Source organism: Pseudonaja textilis, chromosome 4 (genome assembly GCF_049901715.1).
Source record: "Pseudonaja textilis isolate UNSWEBS1 chromosome 4, rPseTex1.2, whole genome shotgun sequence".
Lineage (NCBI taxonomy): Eukaryota > Metazoa > Chordata > Lepidosauria > Squamata > Elapidae > Pseudonaja > Pseudonaja textilis.
The window spans coordinates 38,183,790-38,210,078 of NC_141993.1; the positions used below are offsets into that span (position 1 = coordinate 38,183,790).

At 37.5% G+C, this 26,289-nt stretch overlaps 1 protein-coding gene across 1 annotated transcript in view; it reads right to left on the reverse strand.

Annotated features, from left to right (window-relative positions):
- INPP5F (inositol polyphosphate-5-phosphatase F) overlaps positions 1–26,289 on the reverse strand; it is a 44,991-nt gene that overhangs the window by 14,490 nt on the left and 4,212 nt on the right. The window contains exons 2-8 of the mRNA XM_026704873.2: positions 19,493–19,573; positions 8,109–8,245; positions 7,058–7,186; positions 3,640–3,807; positions 3,382–3,438; positions 1,163–1,361; positions 296–475 (exon numbers count right to left, since the gene is read on the reverse strand). Of these exons, the coding sequence (XP_026560658.1) occupies positions 296–475; positions 1,163–1,361; positions 3,382–3,438; positions 3,640–3,807; positions 7,058–7,186; positions 8,109–8,245; positions 19,493–19,573 (951 nt within the window). The remainder of the gene's footprint in view (positions 1–295; positions 476–1,162; positions 1,362–3,381; positions 3,439–3,639; positions 3,808–7,057; positions 7,187–8,108; positions 8,246–19,492; positions 19,574–26,289) is intronic.

A 26,289-nucleotide genomic window follows, 5' to 3' on the forward strand; every position in this document is an offset into this window, starting at 1 on the left:
CATGTCATTCTAAGAATTTGCTAGACAAAATGAAATTAAATATTTGTAAAACATTCAAATTCATTTTATAGCATTTCTATCAAATACAGTTGCCTTTTTTAATTAAAAAAACAAGAAAATCTTTATTTATCATGTTATAAAAATAACCATGCAGATGACAATGACAGCCTAAGTACATTAGGGAGACATAAGCAGAAAGTAATTTTTAAAAATAACTTTGTGATCAAAGTTACCACACTAATTTGAAAGATGACTGAATAATGTTATAACTGCATTATATATCATGAATACTTACACTTATCAAGACGTGGCCGTGGGTTGTATCTATAACCAACCTGACTCCAGAAAACAGGCACAGAGCCTCTTGTCTGAACAAAAGATAGAGTGTGATTATGAACATGGATCAACTGTTCAGTCTCTACATAATTTGCTACATTCCCATTTTTATCCACTCCTCTTCGTTTGTAACGCATCCCTAGGGAAAAAAAGCAAGGAATTTTAGAATTGAGATTGGACTTACATGTTAATAGCTCATACAACATTTTTTCACTTAGCAGCCTAGGTACTTAATATTGCATTTACAAAAGTCTTTCATAAAATTCCTCATCAAAATCTCCCAAATAATATTAGCATTTAGGAGATAATATAGCTGAAAAAACTACAGATCCAATTTGATCATGGGATTCAAACAGCTTCCATATGACAAAAGGCTTAGAATATCTGGGACTCTTTATCTTGATAAAAATAGGGTGGATTGTAATAGAAGTATGGAAAATATGGATAAAGAGAAATTTAGTACTTATCTTTCTTTTATAGGACAAAGCTGATTTATAGGTGTAGAACAGAAAAAAAATGACTTCAATACATACACTGTATAATTAAGTGGTGAAATTCATTGTAACATAGGCAAGCATATAATATCCTTAGCATGAAAAATCCCTTCATTTTACTGTCATCCTACAAAGCAAGGAAATAAGTCCTGCTTTCTGAATATATGGGTTGGAGGGATATTGTCTGAAAGAAGTATTGTCCAATTTTTCAAATGTTTCTTAAGTAAGTATTTTAATTTCTGTATAGAAATGCAAATAGGATTTAAGTACTTGTTTCCATAAAAATAATCGCTAAAGCTTTTTGGTCTCTAGATTACACTGAACAAACTTACCCGCTCTGTGACGGCTCCTCCGTGAGATAAGTGCCACAAGAAAACTTGGATGAATGTAATCTACACAAACAGGCTCCTGAGATGGTGTTTCAGGGCTGCTTTTCTCCTCATCCGATGTTTCATTGTAATTAACTACAAGTTCTTCAATTTGCACAAATCCCTGAATGACTGGGATAATCCAAAAGTCCACTTCAGATTGCTGCAGGACATTAAAAATATATACATGCAATTTATAGAACTGAAAAATTAAAGAAATGAAAGTAGCTGCAGCAGTAGTATATAAGTTCTTATTTTAAAATTTGCATTTGTTAAATTAATCTGACTATAGATTACAATAAAACAGCTAAGTAATTTTTTTGCTCTGTAATTTAATTTATTTATTTAATTTATATGCCACCCATCTTATTGTTGCAGCGATTCTGGGCAGTTTCATTTATTACTATATTTAATATATTAGGAAATTCTATTGCATAATAATAATTTTACTACATAGCTAAATTTAAAATAATTAAAAATTAAGAAAACAAATTTAATAGACAATTCAAAATAAATCAGGGATACTTGGACTGTTGACCGTTTGAAGTTTACCAAAACGAGTTAATAAAATTAAATGGAAAATACCAAGCAACTGCTTAGTGGGAATTATAAGGGCTTATAAGGGATTACAGGGTCATAAAAAGGAGTTATTTGGAAGTTTCTTTTTCTCTAAAGGAAACTGTGAATAACTTAAATGATTAATAATGAATTTTCAATATCCCTTTTCCAACCAAGGTTGTACAACAAATGATGGCAACAGAGAGACAGAATGAAACTAAATACTTTTTCAACAGATTATCTTTCAAGGAAAGAGAGTAAAGACACTCATGTTGCTTTTATTGCACCTAACAGCTACGTTTGATCCCATAAACTGTTATTTTACAAAAGGATTTGGCTAGTACAGGATAGCTAGAACTGAATCACTCAAAAGATGCTGCATACAGTTTTATAAATTATATTTTGGATGGACTGTGGAAACATTTTTGTTCTGCATGATTCTATTACACAAAGTAATTTTAAAGTGTTATCAACTTTGTTTTTTAATCTATTTTTTCCTGCTTGAGGTGAATGATGTTTTTCAGTTTCCTTTAAAATATTAATTGTAGGCCACCTTTGGAGTATTATCTAGGTCAAAAGGCCACTAAGAAATATTTTTCCAGCAGCAGATAAATCCTTCTGAATTGGGTCAGTATCTGCAGTGACTCTCAGATTCATTATTTACCTCCTAGGAAAGGCTCTTTCAAGAAACTCATAACAAGTAGCCAATCTAGGTATCATAACTTCATGGATGGTGACAAACCCAAGAAAACAAAACATAGACCAACTCTTCAGATTTGTTTAAAATTTAATAATTTTTTACAAAAAAATATATCAAACGCTTCTGACCACAACCAAATTGGGTTCTGACCAAAAAATTCACAAAATTTTTGAATCTAATCACAAACACATACTTGGGTGGCGATCAAACACGACCTCTGACCCAGAAATTCATGAAGACGAAACATTAGTAGAGGAAGAAATTGCCAAAAGATATGGAATGAATTACGCTCATGACCAGAGGTTCTACTGTACTGTGTTTCATGATAAAAACTATATGACTGTTGGATTCTTTATTTCTATACACTTATATATCTGGATGAGATTCCCAGCGCTTTTCTTCAGTGTCTTATGTGTATTCAAAACTTAGACACTTCAATTTCTCTATTTTATGCTTTATTGCAATTTTTCTTTTGCTCAAACTTTGGCCAATATAATTCTAGTTGAAAACTTGTATAATATTGAGTCATTGTTTCAAAGATATTTCCTCACTTAAGCAGAGAAACACAATGAACATGGGTGGGCAAAAAAAACAACAACAGTGGGAACAAGAGCAACCTCCAATTTCCTGCCAGCCTTGTGGAAAGTAGGAAGAAACCTCTGCAATCATGTATCTTAAGAAAACTGGAATTATGGAGGAATGTATGATATCACAGATGAAAAGTCATTGTAACTCGGTAACAATTCCACCTGCTACTTAAATGGAAGCACTATCAGAAACCTAAATGTTTGTGTCAAAGAAAATTAGGCTAAGTTACATGAAGCATTAATGAGCTCTTTAGACTAAATGGTATCAAGAAAACAGCACTATATGATTAATTCATTGAAATTCTCAAGGAACCATAAGTATATGGAATATTACTTACTCCAAGGTTTATTAGATCTTCAATCATGTGCTTATTCCAAAAGAATCTATCATCAACCTGAAACATATAAAAGTAAACCTTTTATATCCAAATATTACAGAAAACTGTAAAATATTGAAAACTACAGAAAATTTATATTAATTGAAACAGTCCAGGAACAAGAACTTCATTTGTGAAAGGTAAGGAAACACTAATGTTTCTTCCCTTAAAATATATCCACATTTGTATCTATGGGTGATCTTTCAAGAGACATCTTACCTTTTTCCAGAGGGGCAAGTTAGTCTTCTCACATGCACTTTGTCTTTGTACAGAGTTTGTTAAATCATAAGTCAAACTATAATAAAAAGAATCGGCATCCATAAACATTTTGAACAGTTCTTCCAACAGACGTCTCTCCAGTCTTTCTTTCTCTTTGCTTTCTTTAACCTACAAAAGGGCAGAATGTTCTATTTCAGTACAGTGAGTTAGATACCTCTCACTAACCTAAACATGATTTTTCATAACATACCATCAACCATTTGCTTTTGTTTAAATAAAAGAAATATAAATCTTTCATAGGTCTTTTCAAACAATTACAGTGAGGATTACAACACTGTAGATACGTTTTCCATATAAAATATTCTGTTATTATTATATTCTACAAAGCTGAGAAATCATACCAAATTTATGACCAAGAATAGTATGAAGAAACATCTAGAGTTACAGGAGGAAAGACCACATGCTGCACAGAATCTTCATTAGATATAGGATTGTACTAGTTCTACATATTACATAATGTAACTCAAACATATTTCAACAGTGTCCTAAATATAAAAAAATGTAAAAGGTACTATTTTTATCTAATGAAAGAAAGAGGACATCTCTTTTTTTAAAAAAAAACAAACGTACTGTTCACAATGAGCTTTAAATCCTGTATACACAACTTTAAAAGACAGTATCTCTAGTTACTTTCTACAAATATCCATTCATAAAAAAACTACTTCAAAAGTTGCCAATTGTTAATATAGTTAATTTCTTCTCCTGAACCACAAAATATATTGCTTCAAAATACAGCAATTAATAATTAATTGATGACTTCATAAGTGAAGACATGATCCATTAAGTCCACTCATGAGGGTGATATTTAATTATTTACTTATTTGTTAAATTTACATCTTGCTATGGGACTACTCTGGACAGCTTACAACAATAAAATGAAAAAAAAAGAATAAAAAATGTCAACATAGCAAAGGAATAAAACAGTAAACAATGGAAGTACAAAATACAAATTAAAAAGATGGGCAGGGGAGAGGGGGGGTCAGGTCTTCAGGCCCTGGCAGAAAAATAGGAGGGTGAGGGCAAACCTCCTGGAAGGCAGAATGTTCCAGAAAGCCGGCACTATAGCAGAGATCCCATTCTCCTGGAGTTTCTTAACCAACAGGCTTGTCTTAGAAGGACAAGATGGTTCATCAAGTAATCTGGACCTATGCTATGTAGGGTTCATAACCAACATCTTGAACTGCACCCAGAAGCAAACTGGCAGCTCACAAAACAGTGGTGCAACTTGGGTCACTCTATTGGCCACAAAGACTTAATTGTGCTGCTGTACTTTGTACCAGTTGAAGCTTCTGAATGCATTTCAAGGGAAGTCCCCTTTAATGTAAGATGTATGCTATATTGCATTAAAAACATTTTCTGCATCAGCATTACTGAAAAGAATTCAAAGCAACTATAGCTTATAAATTTCTGTTGAGAAATGTATTTATGGAAGAACTATAATATTGGAGGCAGTGCAACTTTGATTTAAATCCATTTGTTTCAAAATAACATTTTAGTCTACATTCTTATATGCTCTATAGACCATGGCTATTAATGCAGTTTCATATGTAATATTTTCTGATCTGCATATCAAAGCATTTGTATCATGATTTGTTTTTTTTTTCTCCAATACTCAGACACTTTGATTTTGTTGTATGCTTTAATAGGGAATATGTTAAATGAAAATTGATGTTACTAATAATCTACTGTGCAGTAATAGTTACAGTATTTGATTTTTACTCTTTCCCTCACTGCGTTTTCAATATTTCTTTTGGTTCCACATCAGCAGCAGAGGATCAGAATCTTTTATTGCACAAGGGCCTCCAGATAATTGTAGGATGTCCTTTATTGCCCTTGCTATTCATCATCTACAAACTAGTATCCTGAAATTCTGTACATATTTTTTTCAGAACAAGGATGTTCAATGTGTGAAACACTAGTTGGTAGATAAAATTAGTGCAGAATCAGACTAATTGTCATTTGAAAAATAAAGTATTAAATATTATCATACTCGGTACTACACTATATTCCAGTTCCTAAAAACAATCAGGAGGGAGTTATTTTTTTAATTTCTTTTTCATGTGGACTGACCTCCCTCAAGTTAAAAAAAAAAAACAGAGAATCACTCTGACAGCAAATACCATGTACAGCTAATTAAAAACACAAACAAAATATAGCCACTTATGAAAAAAGCATGATTGAGTTGTGAACCTGGAAATTAATAGGATAAAACAATATAAAACCTATGGCAATTAAGGAAGATAAATTTAATCTGTATCTTAAAATACAGAGAAGGGAAACCATACTGACCGGCATGAATGATCATATGAATATCAACATACAATTGTAGCCAGATACAAGAAGACAAAAATATGACTATAGAAAACCAAATAGAACGCTGAAATATCTGAGATTTGACTATGAAGGAGAGGAGGAAACAAAACATTTGTTGCAAAGTTCAACAGTAACATAGGGGAGTCAATCACAAACTGAAAAAGGCAAATGAATCCAAGGCTTTGCAACTGATAAAAACAATACATTATTTAAAGTGTTCCTAGGGATTCTTTCATGGGGCAAACAGATGCAGGCAGACAGGGGATATTTGGAGGAGAACTTTAGAAGCAGTATTGAACATATTGATTGAAATGGTGATAACATTTCCAAGTACTAATATGAAATATATCCTTAGAGCTAGATAATTGTCCAGTTAGAACAGCAGTGTCAAACACGCAGCGTCACAGCAGCATCACATGACTTATTGGGACTTTTCCCCCCTTTGGACGGGGCCAGGGCCAGCGCATTCGGCCCCTGCCAACTGTAAGTTTGACATCCCTGAGTTACAAATTATCAGGAATAGAGAAGAGTTTAAACTCACATGAAATACTAATGTACACAAAATTCCAAGTGAGAACAGTAAGCACATATATTTGGGGACCCAAGGAGAGAGAAAGAACATGGTAAAAGCTTTATTAGAACTGAATCTAACAAATAGGGATGGAACCAGTCAAATCATATAAAGGCATAAAGGGCTTCCAGTAGTAAAGCTGGTCAACTGTATCTCAGCAGGGTGAAAATAGGAGATAAACAATTGATCTAGCAGATAAAGTAAAGTGTTTTTGATTATGCTTGTGGGAATTTTAGCAAAGTTCAGACGTATAACAGGAAAAACGCTAGCAGAAATAAACAGTGGAAGACAAGGTGAAAAGGGCAATTTAATCCAGAAATATCTCCAAAATAAGTGAAATAGAAATATGCTTAAATACTTATGACTATATTTATCAACTTGTTGGAGGAAAAGTACAAAATTAAATAAATGGGTGAGTAGTGTTTATAGTGTCTACTATCAAAAACTCTTTAAAATCCAATAAATAATTCTCACCTTCTTTTTATTAGAAGAGGAAACATTTGTTTTTATCTGAGTGAAGGTTCTCAGCAGAAATTTAGAATCATCTGGAGACTGTGTAATTTTCTCTGTTTTATATATTCCAAAATGATGTTTTTTACAGGGCTGAAAAGCAATACATTTTGTTTAAAAATGATTAATGAATCCAGTTATATAAAATATGAATTCATAAATATTCTTCTAAGAACATTAAATAAAAGCATGATATCAAATACATTTTTAAAATATTTGTTTATTAAATATACACTACTGCTTTTCCTATTCTGTATACTTACAATAAAACAAGGATAACAAATAGCAAAAAAAAAAAAAAAAAACTGGAAAAGTTGTATAGAATTCATTCTAGCTATCACTGAAGAATTATCTAGTATGTATCTGCTAAAAGTTAGAAAGTTCCACATTTTAAAAAGCTTTTTCTACCCCATCTGTATAAACTTGAGAAAGGTCGTTGTCAAAGATTTAATTAACAAGTCAGTTGGACCAATATTTTTTTGGCAAAACTAATTGCCATTTGTATATCTAATCACAGCAGACACATCTCATTAAAAAGATAACTCATACAGTGCAAATGACTATGGAGAAGACACAAGATATAAATGCAGTAAATAAAGGATAAATAAAAGATAGCATTTAAGAGATGAAAATGAAGAATTACTCCAAATGTTTGATAAGAAATGTTTACATCCACTTACTATCCAGTTATCCTTTGGGTCAAATAATAGCAAGCGCAATAGCACTTAGATTTATATACCGCTTCACAGTGCTTTACAGCCTTCTCTAAAAAGTTTAAAGAGTCCACATATTGCCCCCAACAATTTGGATCCTCATTTTACCAACCTTGGAAGGATGGTAGGCTGAGTCAACCTTGATGTTAATGATCACATGATAAATGTTTACCTAAAAATTGTTATTCTGCATGGCTGCCTGATTTGATCATGGTAACTTTCATTTCCACTTAAAATATCATTCCAATCAGGATAAGTTGGTTGGAGCACTCCTTTTATGAATTGATGGGATTCCATCTTACCTCCAAGTCCAGATCCTGAGGTTCTGCTTCAGAAAGTGGTATTGCAACAATTTTCGTAATTTTACATACATCATGATCTCCTGGAAGCTTGCCAACAACTACTTTTTGGCGAATTAGAAGCAACCACCAAGGCAAATCTGTAAGAAATACAAATCTATTAGTTTGGAAAGAGAAGTTTGAATTATAATTTTAACCAGGTGAATAACAACCTTTCAATTTATATATTCTCTTCATCAGGCTGACAAAATTACAGTCTAACACTCTTCACAATATGGAATTAAGGTTACAGAATCCCAGAGCTGGGAAAACTATATTATTTTCTTTCACTAGAACAAACCAGTATCTGTCCCTTCCTAAGACAGATAGGATTTTTGGTATTTTTCTAATAATGCACATGGTGGTTAAACAAAATAATAATAAATTTTATTTGGAGAAAGAATACACTACCATAGCCAAAGAATAGGCTTTAAAAAGAAGTTTACATTTTTCAGTTTTAATTAATTATTAATTAATTAATAATTAATTAATTAACTAATTATTCTTCTTGTGCCCTGACACTTGCCTAGCCATCCTAACACTGCATATACAATCTGGTTTACAATGCTTTTAAATAACTTATTAATCAGGTTAATATATTAGACTGTGAATCCTATGGGGCATGTTGCTCATGGGCAGCTTTGGACCAGTCATTGTTAACCCAGGCTATGATAAAATGAGGAGACACACCATATGTAGCACTGATTTGAGCTCCCAAAATAAATGGGATTTAAATCCAACAAATAGCAATGTATTCAACAGGTAGGGGGATTTTTTTTAATTGAAATGTAAAATGAGAGTTATTGCATAATCTCCAAGCCGCAACATACACTTTCAGGAGAGCCACATCTAACTAACATTATCTATAGCCATTTTGCCATATCTGTTATTGCTGATTCCAGTTAGTTTTAATTTATGGTTTACATCTTAATCACTGCTACTCACCTTGAATATTCCACTGAATCAAAGGACACAATAATGAAAATATATATTGTGATTAATTTTGCAGAATAAGGCAGAATGTTTTTCAGTCCTTATGAAGACTACATAACATTCAATGACAATGCATGCCAGTGAGCATTAAACTTGTTCTGAAGATTTAAAATTAAATATTTCCAGTTTCTTTTTTTTCAAATACTTTAAAAGGGAGTGATACTGTAGCATACTATCATTGTAACAAAGCCCAAAACCAGAATAGATAATTCATGTAATTACAACTTCATTCATAGAACAGTAAAATACAACTGTAACCTAAAGGATAATTTTTATGCTAATATTAGTTTGTTTTGGTCAGCATCAATAGTGGCCTTAGTAGCTGAAGGAGAACGAACGCATCTGTTTGTTTCAAATAAGTTAAATAAGATTAAAAAAATCTCAAATAGAGTATATCCATAGTTACAGCTATACAACTCCACTTTAGAGATGTTCTAACAGAAAAGGGGGAAAAAAATCTGCAGGAAGAATAATTCCCCCTTGCCCTTTAAGCTTCTTATAGTCTGTGACAAGTTGTTTCCAAAAAAAATTGGAAAATGGCACGGGGGGGGCTGAACAGGGAATTGGTAAAAATAATTCCATCACATCTTTCAAAAAAAAGCAACTTAATCTCAGGGTCTTCCACAGATGAAAATAACCCTTCCATCCACAAAAGGAATAGACTCCCCAGGTGTTTATGTCTTTACAAATGTTTTATGACATCATAATCTATCAGCCAGCCTATATGTTCTCAAATTTGCTGTTGGGATTGGCAGAAGAATATTTTTTGCAGTTCCTGTGAGGTGAAGAAAATGCAATCATGCAAACAGATTTCCACTTATGTAACCTTGTTTCATAACTAATTTCAGTTGAAGAAAAGATGAGGTGTTTCTATACATGTTTTCATTTCTCATAGTGGTTTGTGTGTGAGTAAAGAGAATGATTGTTATATTTGGTGAGAGGAAGAAAGATCAATGACTTTTATCATTTCATTTTTATAGGCAATATTTTGATGAATAAATATCCATTCCATTTTGTTGTTGTGGCACTTTGGAGTAGGGTTTCAGGTCAGGTGTGTGTGTGCATATGTGTGTGTGTGTGTGTGTGTGTGTGTGTGTGTACACACCCACATGTTCATACACAGCTATGCAGAAATTTATTGGAAATGTAAGATATTCAAGATTGTTTTTCATTTGGAGACAGAAAACCAGATTTATACATAGGTATTTCAAAAGATGTTCTGTCTTTTTTTAATTATTTATTTGCCTATTTTGAGAAGTCCATGTTAAATTAAGTATCTTTTTCTTGATGATAAAGAAAATATCCAATTTTCTATTGGGCGAGTATGCTTATCTGATTAAAATATATATTACAAAGCAGAAGCAATATTTTTTAAAAAAATAGGTGAGTGTACAAATAAAAGAAAGTTTCAGCTTGAGTGGTACAAGTTACATTAAACCAAGTCTACTAATCTATTTGCGGTCTCCCATGGACCACTTTTTTCAGACATTCCCTCAAGTATCTGAAGATCTTAAAAGACCAATGGAACCATTCATGAAATCTTCTTCAAGTATGCCTCCTGCTTCTTCTGTTTTGGACCTTTGTTTTATTACATTCATTCAAATATAAATGAAAGTATTCCTCATAATCATGGATGATGCTGGGTCTGGGAGAAAGCAGTATTTACAGCCAGGAAGAAACAAGCAGAAAAAAATATGGCTTTACCCATCTCAAAGCACAGTGGATATTTCTCTTGTTTTGACTAATAGCCAGAATACATGCCCATCTTTCAATGACAGGAGCAAACCCCATACCAGGCAAGATGAAGCAAGCCGTTACTAATGTTGCAATTGTTTATATACAGAGTTCAATGACAATGTTGACAATTGGTTTTTGTATTTTATCTGCAGCATCTAGAAAACAATTTTGCTGCCAAAAAAAAAATGAAAACCCTTTTTATTCTAATGTTCCAACTAAATACTCTTTGTATCCAATCACAATGCAGTCCCTTCTACTAATCTGTCTCCGGAAAGGAAAGGAAAGGAAAGGAAAGGAAAGGAAAGGAAAGGAAAGGAAAGGAAAGGAAAGGAAAGGAAAGGAAAGGAAAGGAAAAACAGAAATATGAATGTTTTCAGAAGTAATTTGTTCAAACACATTTAGAATACGATATAGTACCCAGACTATTATTTATTCATTATAAATAAATTTACTATATTTAAAATATTCAAAACTTCACACATTCAAAAATATGTGACTATGTTACTGTACTTGTAAAGTATTTAATTTTTATTTGATTTTGAAGGTAAATTATTTGAAAAACAGTCTCTCTTTCAGTTAAATACATTACTTGTTTTTACAAGTAAATCCATAAATATGTAAAAATTAATAAAACTGAATTTCTGAGGATTCCTGAAAATTCCATTTCTGCTGCTAGAATGAGCTCCAAACTCTCAATTACATTTCCATAATAAATCTTTAAAATATCAAAGAATATTTGGGACTAACCCCATAGAATTCTCATATACGTCCCTATAAAATAGTGCAACACTATTCTTCCTTTGCAAAATACCTAGTGCTAGAGCCCTACTCTTCGACTGGCAGAACTCCTGGGGATTCTGACTGATCCTTAAGCAGCAAGCTTCTTTGTTACATTCCAGTTCTTCCTCAATAAACATACTTATCTAAAAATAATGTTTCCTCTCTTCCTTTAATTATTTTCTTATGAACAAGAACTTATTAAAAAAAATAGCAGCAGCAATTATTTGCTTTTCTAAAATTCTCAAAGAAGTAATACTATCCTCTTAGGTTTTTTTCCAGAAAAAGGATGAAGAAACAACGGTGGGATAGATTTTCCACCCATAGCTGTCAGAGGAAACGTTCACAAAGTACAAGCTTGTTTAGTTTAAGGCCACAGACAACTAAGCTATCGCTGCAAAATAGACTTACAAAAACAGTAGCTCCCTGTTGCATTTTCTGAAACAGGCTCCATTATCTCTAAGAAATATAATTCCCATTAGAATTTTGCAGGATGCAGTAGAAACATTGGATTAGATTGCGAGGGGAGGAGAATTTGCTTCACACAAGCACCCCTAAAAAAGGGGGAGGAGTATCTTAAATTCGTGTATTGTTTTTCTAGGTACAATCCACTATACTTACTTTCCTTATAGCTTTTTAACTGGATAAAGGAAGTATTAAAGCCAATTATTGAAGAAAGCTTGTTCACAAGTGCATACCTTTTGTAAAATGCTACACGTGAGACACCAAAATTCAGGTTTCATTTAAACTTATTTCCTCATAGCATCAATATTAGTAATAAGTACTTTGTGGGCATAAAATGCAAACTATAAAATCTATGTACAGGTTTCAGGTTCTAAAATAAAATCTAGTTTGCTGATGCTAAAAAAAATCATCTTTAAGCAGTATATTATGACAAATACAATATATGATAGTTTCTCATATCTATCTTTCAAGACAAATGAAAGTAAAATGCATAGGCCATTTTTATTGAAATCAGCTTGAATTTTATGCCTCAATTTGGAGAAATAATTGTATTAAGCTATCTGTAATAATCATCACAAACCAATTCTTAAGATATATTGGTTGCCTAAGTATTATTTAAAAATGAGGTAAAGAAAGTCAGAGGACAAGCCAAGGGAATCTAAAGTAGGCTGACCTCACTTCTGAAATATTTAAGGTATGCATACAGTACTTTTCTCATTCTTTTTCAACAGTACGTCCAATGTTATTTCCTTAGTGGAGAACAACTTGCCTAGCTCCCAAAGGCAATTGGATTTTCTTTTCATTTGCCTTTTGAGTATTTTTTTAAAACATCTTTGGGACAACCATGACCTGGATGATTGAGAATCTTCTCATACCAGGGGTCCCCAACCCTTGGTCCGTGGACTGGCCCTGGTCCGCAGAATGCCAGAAACCAGGTCACACAAACAAGTGAAGCTCCAACCATGGGATGCAAGCAGCATGCGCAGCCATGACCCTCCAGTCAACAGAAAACCTTCGTTCCACAGAACCGGTCCCCAGTGCCCAAAAGGTAGGGGCCCACTACCGTAGACAACCTGTCTAGCTTTTACAGTAACATAAAGCACATGAAACCACTTAAGTGAACGAAATCTTTAATATATTGTAGTAACTAAGATTATACAAACCATTTTGGGGAGGGGAAAATGATACACAAAAGCATGCTAGCAGAAATATGTCTTACCCTCTCTGGACAAATCAAGGGAGGGGCTGGGCTCTCTTGCAGTTTAGATAGAAAGGGCGTTCATGGTAACTTCTACCAACGCCCATTCTCCTACATGCTGCATCGAGAGCCCAGGATGGGACATACCAAAGCTTGCATGACCACGGGCGGCTCCTCGTCTGGCTCATCACACCGACTGTGGAACCACTCATTGAAGCACCCGTCTGCCGAAGGCTGCAGTCGCCGAGGCAAAAGCATCCAGATGGTAGTGTCTGATGAAAGGAGACGGGGATGTCCACGTAGCCGCACGACAAATCTCCTCCAAGGATGCTTGGGTCACCCAGGGCAGCAGAAGTGGCCACGCTTCTGGTAGAGTGCGCCATCAGACCTCGGGGAACTGGAAGGGCCGCAGTTTTGTAGGCCTGCTCAATGTAAGACCTGACCCACCTGCTAATAGTACGAGAAGAGGCCTTGTGCCCCAAGTGAGAAGGGAAAAAGGAAACAAACATGGCTTCCGACTTCCTGAAGGAGGAAGTGCACTTAATGTATATTCTAAGAGCCCTTCTTACATCTAACGTGTGCCACTGCCACTCTAAGTCATGGTGCGGGAGAGGACAGAAGTCAGGCAAAACAATGTCCTGGGACCTGTGAAACCAGGTGTTAACTTTCGGAATAAATGAGGGGTCCAGACGAAGAACAACCCTATCATCGTGAAAGAACAAAGGTCCTGTCTGATGGAAAGAGGAGCAAGCTCAGAAACCCTCCTGGCAGAAGTGATGGCAACAAGGAACACTACCTTCAGAATCAGGAAATGGAGAGACACTGTTCTAAGGGGTTCAAAGGGGGGCTTTGTAAGGGCATTAAGGACCAAATGAAGGTCCCAGGAAGGATACCTATGAACCACCGGAGGGTGCAGGTTGGAAGCCCCTTTCAAAAACCTCCTGACTGAAGTGTGATGGGATAAGGAAGGAAGCGAACCCCATGAAAGGACTGAGGAGAGGGCCGCAACCGGCCTGCGTAAGGTGTTGGGGGCCAAACCTTTCTCCAGCCCATGCTGAAGGAAGCTAAGAACTTCTGCCAACTGGGCTGAAGCAGGAGAAGGACCCTTCCTGAGGCGGGAAAAAGCCTTCCAGGTGGCATCACAGATGCGCCTTGTAGAAGGTTTGCGAGAAGCCAGGATAGTGAGGATGACCCCTTCTGGAAGATCAGCCTCCTCTAGCCGCTGCTGCTCAAGTGCCACACGGTCAGCTTGAACCACTGGGGCTCTGGGTGGAGCAGAGCCCCTGGTGAAGGGAGATTAGATGGGCAGGGATCCTCCAAGGAGAAGCCACCGATAGGTTGACCAGGTCCGCAAGCCAGGGCCTCCTTGGCCAGTAGGGTTCCAGGAGGAGGAGCTCCACACGTTCCTCCAACATCTTCCGAATTACTGCCGGAATGATGAGAAGTGGGGGAAAGGCATAGAGGAGACCCTTGGGCCATCTGTACCGAAGAACATTGTCCCCTCCACTCCCTGGCAAGGAAGAATCTGGTGACTTGGGCGTTTTGAGGAGTGGAGAAAAGATCCACCTCCGATGTTCCGAATCTGAGGGAAAGATCCCTGAATAGAGACGGAGGAATGGACCATTCTGCCTGGTCGACTAGGCTCCTGCTGAGCCAGTCAGCCTGGGAGTTGTCGACCCCGGAGATATGGTCCGCCAAGATCGATAACAGGTGTTTCTCTGCCCATAACCCCAGCCATAGAGCCTCTCTCATGAGGGCTTTGGACCTCGTCCCCCCTTGTCGGTTGATATGAGCCTTTGCGGCCATGTTGTCCGTAAGGACTAGAACATGAGAGCCGGTCACTGATTGCCTGAAATGCTTGAGAGCCAGAAAAATACCTCTGAGCTCTAGCCAATTTATGGGAAGGGTCTGTTCTGATCTGGACCAAATGCCCTGAGCTATCTGGCCCTGCATATGGGAACCCCAACCTAGGAGGCTGGCATCGGTGGTTATCACTAGCCTGTCTTGGTCCCTGAACAGGAGTCCCCTCCAGATAGATGGGGAATGCTACCAATTGAGAGATCTCTGGATTTGTGGCGAGAGTGGGACCTTGATGGATGAGTGGCTGGTTCCTGCTTGTTGGTAGAGAAGCAGGAACCATTGGAGGGCTCGGGAGTGGAGCGGAGCCCACAGGACGATGCCAATACAGGAAACCATCTTCCCCAGAAGTTTGGACAGCAGTGACAGGGGGAGAATTTGATGTTGCTGGATCTGGCTGATGATCTCTGAAAGGCTCTTTCCACGAGCTGGGAACAGGAAAACATGGCACGACATGGTATCGATGACTGCTCCCAAGTGTTGCAATTTGGTTGTAGGAGAAAGCTGGCTCTTTTTGGTGTTGATGGAAAATCCGTGGCTCTGGAGACATGACAGGGTAATTTACAGATCCCAATGGGCCGCAAGGATGGAAGAGGAAAAAATCAAAATGTCGTCCAAGTAGCATTGGATCCTCACTGGAATAGATCACAGAGATGCCACCAATGCTGCCAGAACCTTTGTGAAGACCCTTGGAGCCGATGAGAGGCCGAAGGGAAGTGCTCGATACTAGTAATGGGTATTCTGATAACAGAAATGGAGAAACTGGTGATGATGAGGCCAAATTAGGATGTGGAGGTAAGCCTTAGTGAGATCAATGGAAGAGAGGAGGTCGCCCTCCCAAACGCTCTCTAAAATAGAATGCAGAGTCTGCATTTTAAATCACCTGTATTTTACAAATTGGTTGAGAAATTTTAGTTCAAGTATGGCTTGCCACCCCCCGAGGCTTTGGGAACAATGAAAAGGTGAGAGTAAAGCCCATGTTCCCGTTGAGATGGGGGAACAGGTTGAATAGCCCTGATTTCAAGAAGGTGCTGAATGGCCTGATTCATGAGGGCTTGCCTGGAAATGTCCTGAGACACAGGACAGATCAAAAAAAATTTGGGGGAGTGGGGTTAGGAAGTCCAATTGTAACCCTGACCTAATAGTGCCGAGCACCCAGGCGTCCATCGTTGACTCCTCCCATTTGGAGACAAAGAAGGCTAGGCGACCTCCGGTGGGTGGGGAGAACGAGGGATTACTTAGAGCGATGGAAGGAATGACCCCCTCCCCCCCCGAAAGGGCTGTTTACCAGCAGAAGGTTGCCTGCCAGATGTATCCGCCCGTTGGTCTTGGCGTTGGGAGTATGGTCTGTGAGAGCGGGGGAAGCGAGATAAGGTCTCCGCTTGGAAGGCAAGAGGGCGATAAGGAGCAGGGCGATAGTTGGCCTTCTTCCCAGAGGAAGAGAGAATTTTATGTTTATCTCTGGTTTCGATGAGATAAGGTTCCAGAGCATCGCCAAAAAGCTTATCGCCTGCGAAAGGAACTGAAGCCAGTTTCCATTTTCGGCATGACTCCACCTGCCAATTTCAGAGCCATAAAAGTCTTCTTGCTGCTACTGATGATGCCATGGCCTTGGATGCAAATTTGGCGGAATTGAGAGTGGCATCCGCAGTGAATTCCGCCGCTGCAATAATCTTATTAAGGTCTTAGTGAGGCCGAAGGTCAGAAGCAGGCAATCTATTCTGGAGTTGGCGCAGCCACCATATGGATGCCCTGGTGAAGAAGGATGCTGCTCTTGAAGCCCGAACAGCCCAAGCAGCAGCCTGGTAATTGCGCTTGAGGGTCTGTTCAGAATGTTTATCATCCGGTTTCAGGATATCTTCTGGCTCTGTGGGAGTGCCATATGAGAACGAGGCCAGAACTGGAAAGTCAACAGAAGGCACTGCCAGGGCATTGTCCAGAGCTGTGCTGACATTGTAGAAACGCTTATCTGGAGAAGATGGGCGAGGACCTGCCGAAGGAGAAGCGCACTGTTCCTTGACCATGTCTAGGAACAAAATGGGAAAAGGCAAAACCTCTGCATGCACTACAGGCTTGGAGAAGAGCGAATCCCCTTGGCTAGAGGGATTTCCTTGTGACTCGGGAGCCACTTCCTCTGGTGACAGCTTGGCAGTGACCAAGGCCTTGCTGAGTAATGGCCTGAAGAGAGTAGGTTTGAAGACCAATGCAGAGGATGTCTGCTCTGGGCAAGAATCCTCTTCCTCTGAAAGATTTTGGTCAAAACTCTCACCCTCTTCACACTCTGAATGAGAGGAGTAACTGTGTTCAGAAGGTGAAGGCCTTCTTTCCTCACCAACCTCCTCCCATTCTGGTAGAGAAGAATGGACCCTGAGGTCCTGAGGCTTGTGTAAATCAGGATGATGAGGCAAGGAACTTATAGAATGAGAAGGAAGAAGGGCCTGAACCCTTTCCAGAAGTTGAAGAATTTGCTTGAAGCCTTCAGCCAATCCCTGCCTAATGGCCGATGAGACTACATCTTGGATATCCCCTGGTCTATGCTCAAAGGTAGAGGCAGAAGGCAGAAGGCCTGCTGCTGTGGGAGTGAAGGTGGCTTCAGGCCTAGACTGACGAGAGGTTCGAGGCCTGGAGGGAGGGGGAGAAGCATAGGGCACAGAAGCCTGTTGGAAATAAGGCCCAGATCTGCTTAAATCCTGAGGATCTGACTGTACAGGAAGAGCCTCAGGAGACCAGGATGGAAGATGGAAAGGCTCATAGATAACTTCTCCTCCCCTGGGAGGGCTTGTTTGCGGCCCACGAGTATTACCTGAAACATGCTGTAGTTGCACTCCCTTCTGTTGAATAGTTCTGTTGAACTGCCTCTCTAGAGCTGCATGTCTGCGCTTCTCTGCCCTCAATTCAGCCTGAGTTGCCTTCTTAGGGGCTAGAGCCTTAGCTTTGATTTTAGCAGCCACCTCCCTCTGGACTGATTGGGTGCGCTGCCTACGTCTTTTTCTCCTATTGGGCTTAAGAGACTGTTCCACTTGGGGGGAGCTCAGCCTGAGCCTTATCTTGCTCCATTTGTAAAATAAAGGCTCTTGTGTTGTAAAGAAGCTGTTCAGAAATTTTCCTATTAAGCCCGTTAGGGTATAAATGGACCCCAGGCTCACAAAATGGCCACTCACCTTGTGGTGGAAGGCTTGAATCCAAGATGGCCACTGACTACAGGAAAACAGGCTCCAAGATTGAAGAATCGCTCCTTAGGCTATACAGAGCCCCGAGCGAAGTCAGCAAGGGAAAAACACAGCAACCAGCTACACGATCAGCTGGCTTGAGCTCTTATCAATTTGCCGATCATGTTTACGATTGCTCCAAACTGCAGGCCTGGGCGAGGTCTGCAGACGCTGCCCAGCTTGCCTGCATAGAGCTCTGTGACGCTGCTCCCAACGTTGCAGGGCTCTCCTGAAAGAGCAGCTGCCCAGATCCCTGGGAGCTGCTTGAAGAGAGGAAAAAAGTACTGAAGATCGCTGGTGATTGCTATCTAACAGAATGCGTTCAGAGATACAGCTACTGACTGAAAGGAGCTGAGTCAAAAGCTGGGGTCTCTCCCAGGGGCTGGTTTTTATATCTTAGTACAGACTCAGCTATGACATCATGGGAAGGAGTCAACCCATCCTGGGCTCTCGATGCAGCATGGAGGAGAACATGTATATAAACACAGAGCAGAAAGCCAGAAACACCCTTCAAAGCTCTAAAGCTCTCAAGAAAAATACTACACTCACAATAACATCTTTTGTAAGGCATCTTTTAAATGCTTTGTAGAGTCCAATTAGTAATCGGCTCTCCAAAAAGCTGCCTTTTCATATAATATTGGTGATATTTCCATATTTCTTCCAGAATTTTCAATTCAGCAGTTTTATTTATAATTCCAAACAAAATTTACAATTACAAGAATTCTCATTAATATTTTACAGCCACATATTACTAATATATTACACATAAATTACTAAAGGAACTTAAACTATTTCCTTTCATAATACGCTCATGAATGTGTATATATTTCCTTCATATATGTATATTTTTCTTTCCTAACGTCATTTGATAAATCACAAAAACACAATTCATCAAGAACTATGACATAGTTTTAAACAGCCATATGCTTTCCAATTCTTTATTAATTCAACAAAAAAGTGATACATTACATTGATAGAAGTATAGGCTAAGATCATATATATAGCATTTTGTCAGTCATAGGTAATTTTAGAGTGGAGGTTCCTAACGCATAACAAACTGAGAATTATTTTAACTATTTCTTCAGGCTCTACAAATATTTTATTATCCGTACCTGTATGAAGCTGAATTTTGCCAATAATTCCTTCGATCAAACCCAGACAAATTGGATTCCAAGCCAAAAGAAGATCAGTAGCTGCAGAAGAAAAGATGAGTTAGATACATAAACTGTTTTATCCATATAATTCAAATACACATTTCTTATTTTATTATTTATCTGGAAAAATGATATTTCTATAGGCAAGATGATAGCGTAAACATGCAAGATACAAGATGATAGTGTACGCATTATTGGATCTAATTAAGAACAATTTCTTTAAAAAAAAACCCATATATTTCTTGATCTAACACCCTGACTAAAGTAAAGCTTGATTTACCCCCCCAGTCAAGACTTTAGGAAGACCAATTCAAAAGCTTCCGTATCCCTTTACCAAAAAGATGGTGGTTCTTAATCAAAGTAGGATTAATTCCTTGGAAAGTCCAATTTTATAATAAGAAAATATATTTATTTTTTTCCTAATTCTGTTATGAGGAAATGTACTGGAAATAGCACTATTTCATGGCTGGGCTGCCTTCTTCAGAATAAAGAAAATAAAATTCAGCCATTTCTACATAATATTAAACAAAATAAGATATCTGGAAAGCCAACAAGTTTTAGATTGTCTATAAAAGTTTTGCCGATGTTTTTATTGCCTATTCTTACCAGCTAACACGTTTAATATTGCTAGCAGAAAACATCTAAATGGGTGATTCTGAATTTTGAATTCCTCCTTCAAGTGGCTCCAAGGAACTCAATACATGATGAAACAATACTTAATTGGCACAGCTTCTCCTAATTTTTACCAATATACTTTTTTTAGTTTTAATTAAATATTCTTTAAAACCATTGATGCCCAAACTCTAGAAATAAAAGTGCCTTTTATTGGGAAAAGGAAACACCAAGGGGAAAAACAAGAAAAGGAACACTTCAAACACAGAGAATCTAAATAAAATCAATAGTTATTATCTGCTTACACAAGCAGATCTTGAGAATTATTGAGTTATAGAGATGAATGATGCCATCAAATCTAATATCCTGCCCACTACAGAAATCCAACATCACAGACAGATGTCTATAAAGCTCTCTAACCTCTTCTTGAACCACTCCGGTGACAGGGAGCCAACTACCTCTCTGGGTAACTGGCTCTACAGTCAAACTTCCCTTTACCTTTAAGGTTTTTTCTAACATTCACTGCCTTTTCATAACTTAAATCCATTTATACATGTTATTCAGATAAGTTTCTTTCATTCCTTGGTTTCAAGGCTAAACATTCTTCCATTTCATTCTATAGGACTTAATTACCAATGCCCTCATCATCTTCATTGTCTTTTTCTGAACTTATTTCAAGTTCTCCAAATTTTTCAAGTATGATCCCTACAGCTGAACACAATGCTCATGATGAAGTCTGTCTAAACTGGAATAAAATTGAGCTGTTTGGGAACAGTGTTCCCGTTGATAAAGCCAAAAACTGCACTTGATTATTTTACAACCGATACATATTCAGTTTTGTAATCAACTAATATTCCCATTTTTTTCACAAGCAGTATTAATGAACCAAATATTTCCAAATCCTTTCTTGTTCATAATTTCCTATGTGAAGAACTTTAGTTGCCTCTGTTATTTTTATTCTGTTGTTTAAACAATTTCTCTAACTTCTCAAGAGAATTTTGAATTTGTTTTCCATACAAAGTTTTGTGAAACTTGAAAACACATTCCCTTCCCTTAAAAAATATTAATAAAAATATTAAAGACTGGGGATAGCAAACTATCTCAATATTTCATTCCAGTTTAAAAGAACCTTTCTTTGAGCATAATTTTCATCTCAGTTATATATCCTCTTAATTCTCATATCATGCAGTCCATATTTAACTAGCTTGCTAATCAAAACATATGATGCACATTATCAAATGCTTTAAAATCAATTATGTCTATTATTCTCACAGCTAACCAAGGAAATAGCTTATCAGAAAGCAAAAAAAAAATTGTCAAGAATTATTTTCTTATCCATGCTGACTTCTAGTAATTAAGAGAATGTTTTCAAGGTGCTTTTAATCAACCATTTTATTAATTAGTTAAGAAATTCCCAGATAGCATTGTCAGACTAGCTGGTATATAACTCTCTGTATTTTCCTTTTCTTAAAAGATAGGAGCATTTGTTCTTCTCCTGGCCCTTTGCTAGTTCTCCCAAATTTCTCAAAGCTTGTATATGAAAGTTAGTATGTCAGTATCATGTATGTTTAGTTTAGTTTAATTTAGTTTATTGTCATTGCACCTCGTACAACGAAATCAAACACCATGTTCAGTGCACATCATGACCATGAAAATAAACACAAACACACATCCTTCACACTCCACACATTGAATTGAAAACCCACAACACTACACCAACACTGCATTATACAGTAGAATTCAACAGAGCTACTGCCCTGGGATAGAAACTGTTTTTCAGCCTATTTATCCTTGTTTTTATTAGTCTGTACTGTCTGCCAGATGCTAATAGTTCAAAAAAAGGGTTCCCAGAATGAGATGGATCTTTAAGAATGTTTTGAACTTTCTTAAGGCAGCAGGAGCTATAAAGCTCTTCCAAAGAGCAGAGAGGGCAACCAATGATCATCTGGGCAATGACGTTAACCCTCTGAAGCGCTGTCCTATCTGCCCCTGTGCAATTGGCAAACCATACAGAGGTGCAGTAAGTTAAGATACTCTCTATGGTGCAGCGGTAGAAGGTCACCAGCAGTTTTTCATTCAGTTGTTGTTTTCTGATAAGTCTCAGGTAGTATAATCTATGCTGGGCCCTTTTGACCGGTGCTGCGGGTCAGGTCCTCTTTTACGGTAATGCTCAGAAACTTAAAATTGGCCACTTGCTCCACTCAGTCTCCATTGATAAGCAAGGGCTGGATGTCTGATCTGTTCCTTCTATAGTCCACTATAAGCTCCTTGGTCTTATTGGTGTTGAGGACCAAGTTATTGTCTCCACACCACGAAAGCAACCAGTCCACCTCATCTCTGTAGGCAGACAGAGAGAGATGAGTCCCACCACTGTTGTATCATCTGCAGTGTTAAGAATAAGGGCTGAAGAGGTATGATACCTAATCTGACCCTCTGTGAGAAGCCAGACAGGAAATCCATAATCCAAAGGCAGATTGAATTGGAAAGCCCAAGGTCCAGAAGTTTAGACACTAGTCTATGTGGAAGAATTGTGTTAAATGCAGAACTAAAATCTACAAAAAGCATCCTCTCAGAGCCCCCCTGCTGTTCTAGATGAGTCAGAGCAGTGTGAAGAGTGATAGCTATAGCATCCTCTGTAAATCTATTTATTCTGTATGCAAACTGGTGTTTATCAAATGTATGTGGAAGACCAGAAATGATGTGCTGGCAGACCAATTTCATGATGATAGGAGTGAGTTCCACTGGTCTGTAATTATTGAGGTTATTGATAGGGAACTTCTTTGGCAGCAGAACAATGGTGGAAGCCTTCAAACAAGAGGAATAGTGGACTGGGATAAAGACCAATTGAAGGCTCCAGCCAACTGATCAGTGCCGTATTTAAGTACTCGGCCAGAGATACCGTCAGGACTGTCAGCCTTTCTAGGATCCACAGCCCTCAGAATGCTCCTCACCTCCTGTTCCTCCACAATGAGGTGGGGGCTACAATTGGCTGGTGGCTGTATTTCATCTGTCTCTGATGTCTCCACTTCAAAGCAAGCAAAGAAATGAATGTGGTACGTAATAAGACAAGAAAACATTTTCTTACAGTGCACCATAGCCAGAGAGATTATAGAATCTTACAGCTGGAAAATATGATCAAAAATCACATAGTCCAACCCTTAGTTGTTGTAGGATCTGATAAAGCCACTGCCTGCAATAGATGGGTGGGGCCTTGAATTGTATCACTTGTGTATGGCCTCTTCCTGCATGCCAATTCAAGTACAATTAGTTTACTTGAAGCTCTGGGAAATGAAGTGCTAGAAGAGATGCCAGGAGGAGGAAGTCTTCTGCAATTGGAGGAAAACTGACCAGCCACATGTAAACAGCCATATCAGGCATTACCTCATCGCAATGAGGGTGGCAAAATGTTTTTCTCCACTCTTATTGCATCTGTGATAACCATCCAGCAGATCTGTTTCCGATAATCCATTCCTACTGGGTAAGGAGGGCCCATCCGGAACATCTGAGGCATTTTTAAAGATTATTCTGGCTGGCTGTAAGATAGTCACTCAGATTCACTCTGCCTTGGACTCTGATTGTGTCAGGCCAGAGTGCCTGAGGTACAGTCTGGTGGTGTGATCTGGGATAGGTTTATGATGGTAACTCCAAAAGAAAGAACAGGGCTCCCTATATTGTCATTTGTTCACTGGATCCAGCTGCTTTCTGAGTCATGATAGCAGCCAGGGAGGTCAGTGATGTAATGTTGGCCTCTCTGAGAGAGGGGGCAGTGCCCCCACTCTTAAAAGAGGTGGTGGTATATTTCTCAAGAGCCCAATATTAGATCCAACAGTCTTCCATATCTATTAACCAGTGTCCAACCTTACCTTCCCCTTTAATGGTTTAAGAATGTGACACCTGCTTTGGTTGCCATTTTGCTTCTGTATGAATTCATTACCTCTAAAGCCTAACATGGCAGAGAAGTTGGTTTCTTGAGGGACCACCAATCTCCCATGTATCTGTTTGGCCAGTTCAATCCAGCAGACCCTGGTTTCCAAGAATTAATCAATACCATCGTTTGCATATCCTCTGCATCAGCACCTGCCTTCTGGAAGGAGGTTCACCTCAAGATTCAAATATTCCCCACCCAGTGATATTTTGAAGACAAGGTTCTTCACTCAGCTATTTGACAAGGACAATTTATGCTTCTTTTCATCCTTTCCCTTGTTCCCATCCAGGTTTATTTTATTTGCCATCTTGTTTGTAATTTTGTACTCAAAAATATTTTAAACCATTTGTAAATTGTCTAGAGTTGCTGGGAGTCAAAAGGCATATAAATGACTGAAATACAAATGTTGAACAACAAAGAAAGAAACATTAGCATCCTATTCAGTGCTATTCAGCTAATGCAGAGCAGTTTATAAGAACTGTAGCTGAGGTCATTCAGCCACTTATGAAGCCATCAAACAGTTGTAGCATCAAACACAAATTTTATAATTATACTAATGAGGATTGGATGAAAGATTTTGTAAAGTTCCCTGCTAATTTTTAATTCTGTTGAAACGGGTCCACAAAACCCATGGGGAGGTACAACTGAGACAAGAAATTTTTAGGAAGACGAAAATAGGCTACCTAATATTCGCTACTTTGAAATGCAACTCATAGAAATGGATAAGTTCAGATTTTAAGATTCCTTATTAAAAATTTCTACAAGTTTTTTTTTGACACATATGTCTAAAGTTGACTAAGATTAACAAAGATATTTTTACTTAATTCAAACCCCAGGAGTAAACTACATTATAAAAGAAGTATAATTGTTCAACCTAGAAAAAAATGCACAAAAAGAAAAATATACAAAAATAGCTCTGAAAACTCATTTAAACAGTCCACTTAACACAGTTTTTCTTAAACTTAATTTAAAAAGGTAGCCTTACACAGTTATAAAGCACTGTACCTTCTTTCTTTACAACTTTTACTATGCACAGTTCAAACTAGCTACTGCAGCTTATTTTAAGCTAAAACCAAAAGAAACTATCATGTTTCACAATTCAGTGATACAGAAGCATTCAGAAACTGGTACCAGACTCTTTGTCTACTTCACTATTTGAAATTACAATAATCTAGCTCTATGATGTTTTTAAATCAAACTCTTATACAATATTATTTAAGTTAAACTTCAAAACATATTGAGGAAGTGGACGCAGAAAAATGCAGAAAATTTTCACACAACAAAAAAGAACAACCTAAAACAATACCAGGAAATTAATGAAGAGTTCTGTATTGTGTTAATAAACATCTTATTCAAAGAAACACTTGTTTTACAGCAAATATATTTTACATCAAACTATTTTAACTGTTATAGGAGCAGTTTTTTTGCATTTTATTTTTCTGGTTTGTATTTCTGAATTTTATTTCTTTACATTTTTAAGCACCCAAGTAAAGAATAAACATTGGAAGGACAAGGTACAAATTTAAATACAAATGTTTCAGAGCAAACTACAATGTAACATAAAAATTAATCAACTGTTGACTGGATATAGTCTTAAGATTTTTGGCAAAGAAGTCATTGATAGACAACAGAGTAATTACACTTGTGTGTGATAAATGGGAACAGCAGAAAGAGAACTCATAATCATCTAGTTTTAAATGTTTCACTTCATGAATGTAAGATAAACTGGGCACAGCATGATGCCCTATGGTGGGATACACTTTTTTTTTTCAAAATGTGGGTCACATTTGGTCAATAATTAAAGAGAGACATTTCAAAAGAAGGAAGAAATAGGGGAAAATGGAATGTGATTCAATTTCAACCAGGTTAAAGGCACAGGACTAGAAACTGGAAGACTACAAGTTCTAGCCTTGCCTAGGCACTGACTAAGCCAACTGAATGAAGACTACAACCTAACACTACAACACTAAGTCAACTAGACAAATTCAGGTCACTTACCACTTCTGAAAAGGTTCCTAAAAAAACTACTGTACATGGATTTATCCAAATACTTGTCAGTAGTTGAGACTGACTTGAAAAAACACAAAAGTCGAATAATTAAATACATGAATTATCTGTTTCAATGTAACATAGTTTTCCACATTTTCAAACCCCTCTTAAAAATGACAATCCAGGAGATTCCAGAATGAAACCAGGGGGAAAGAGGATCTCTATGCAA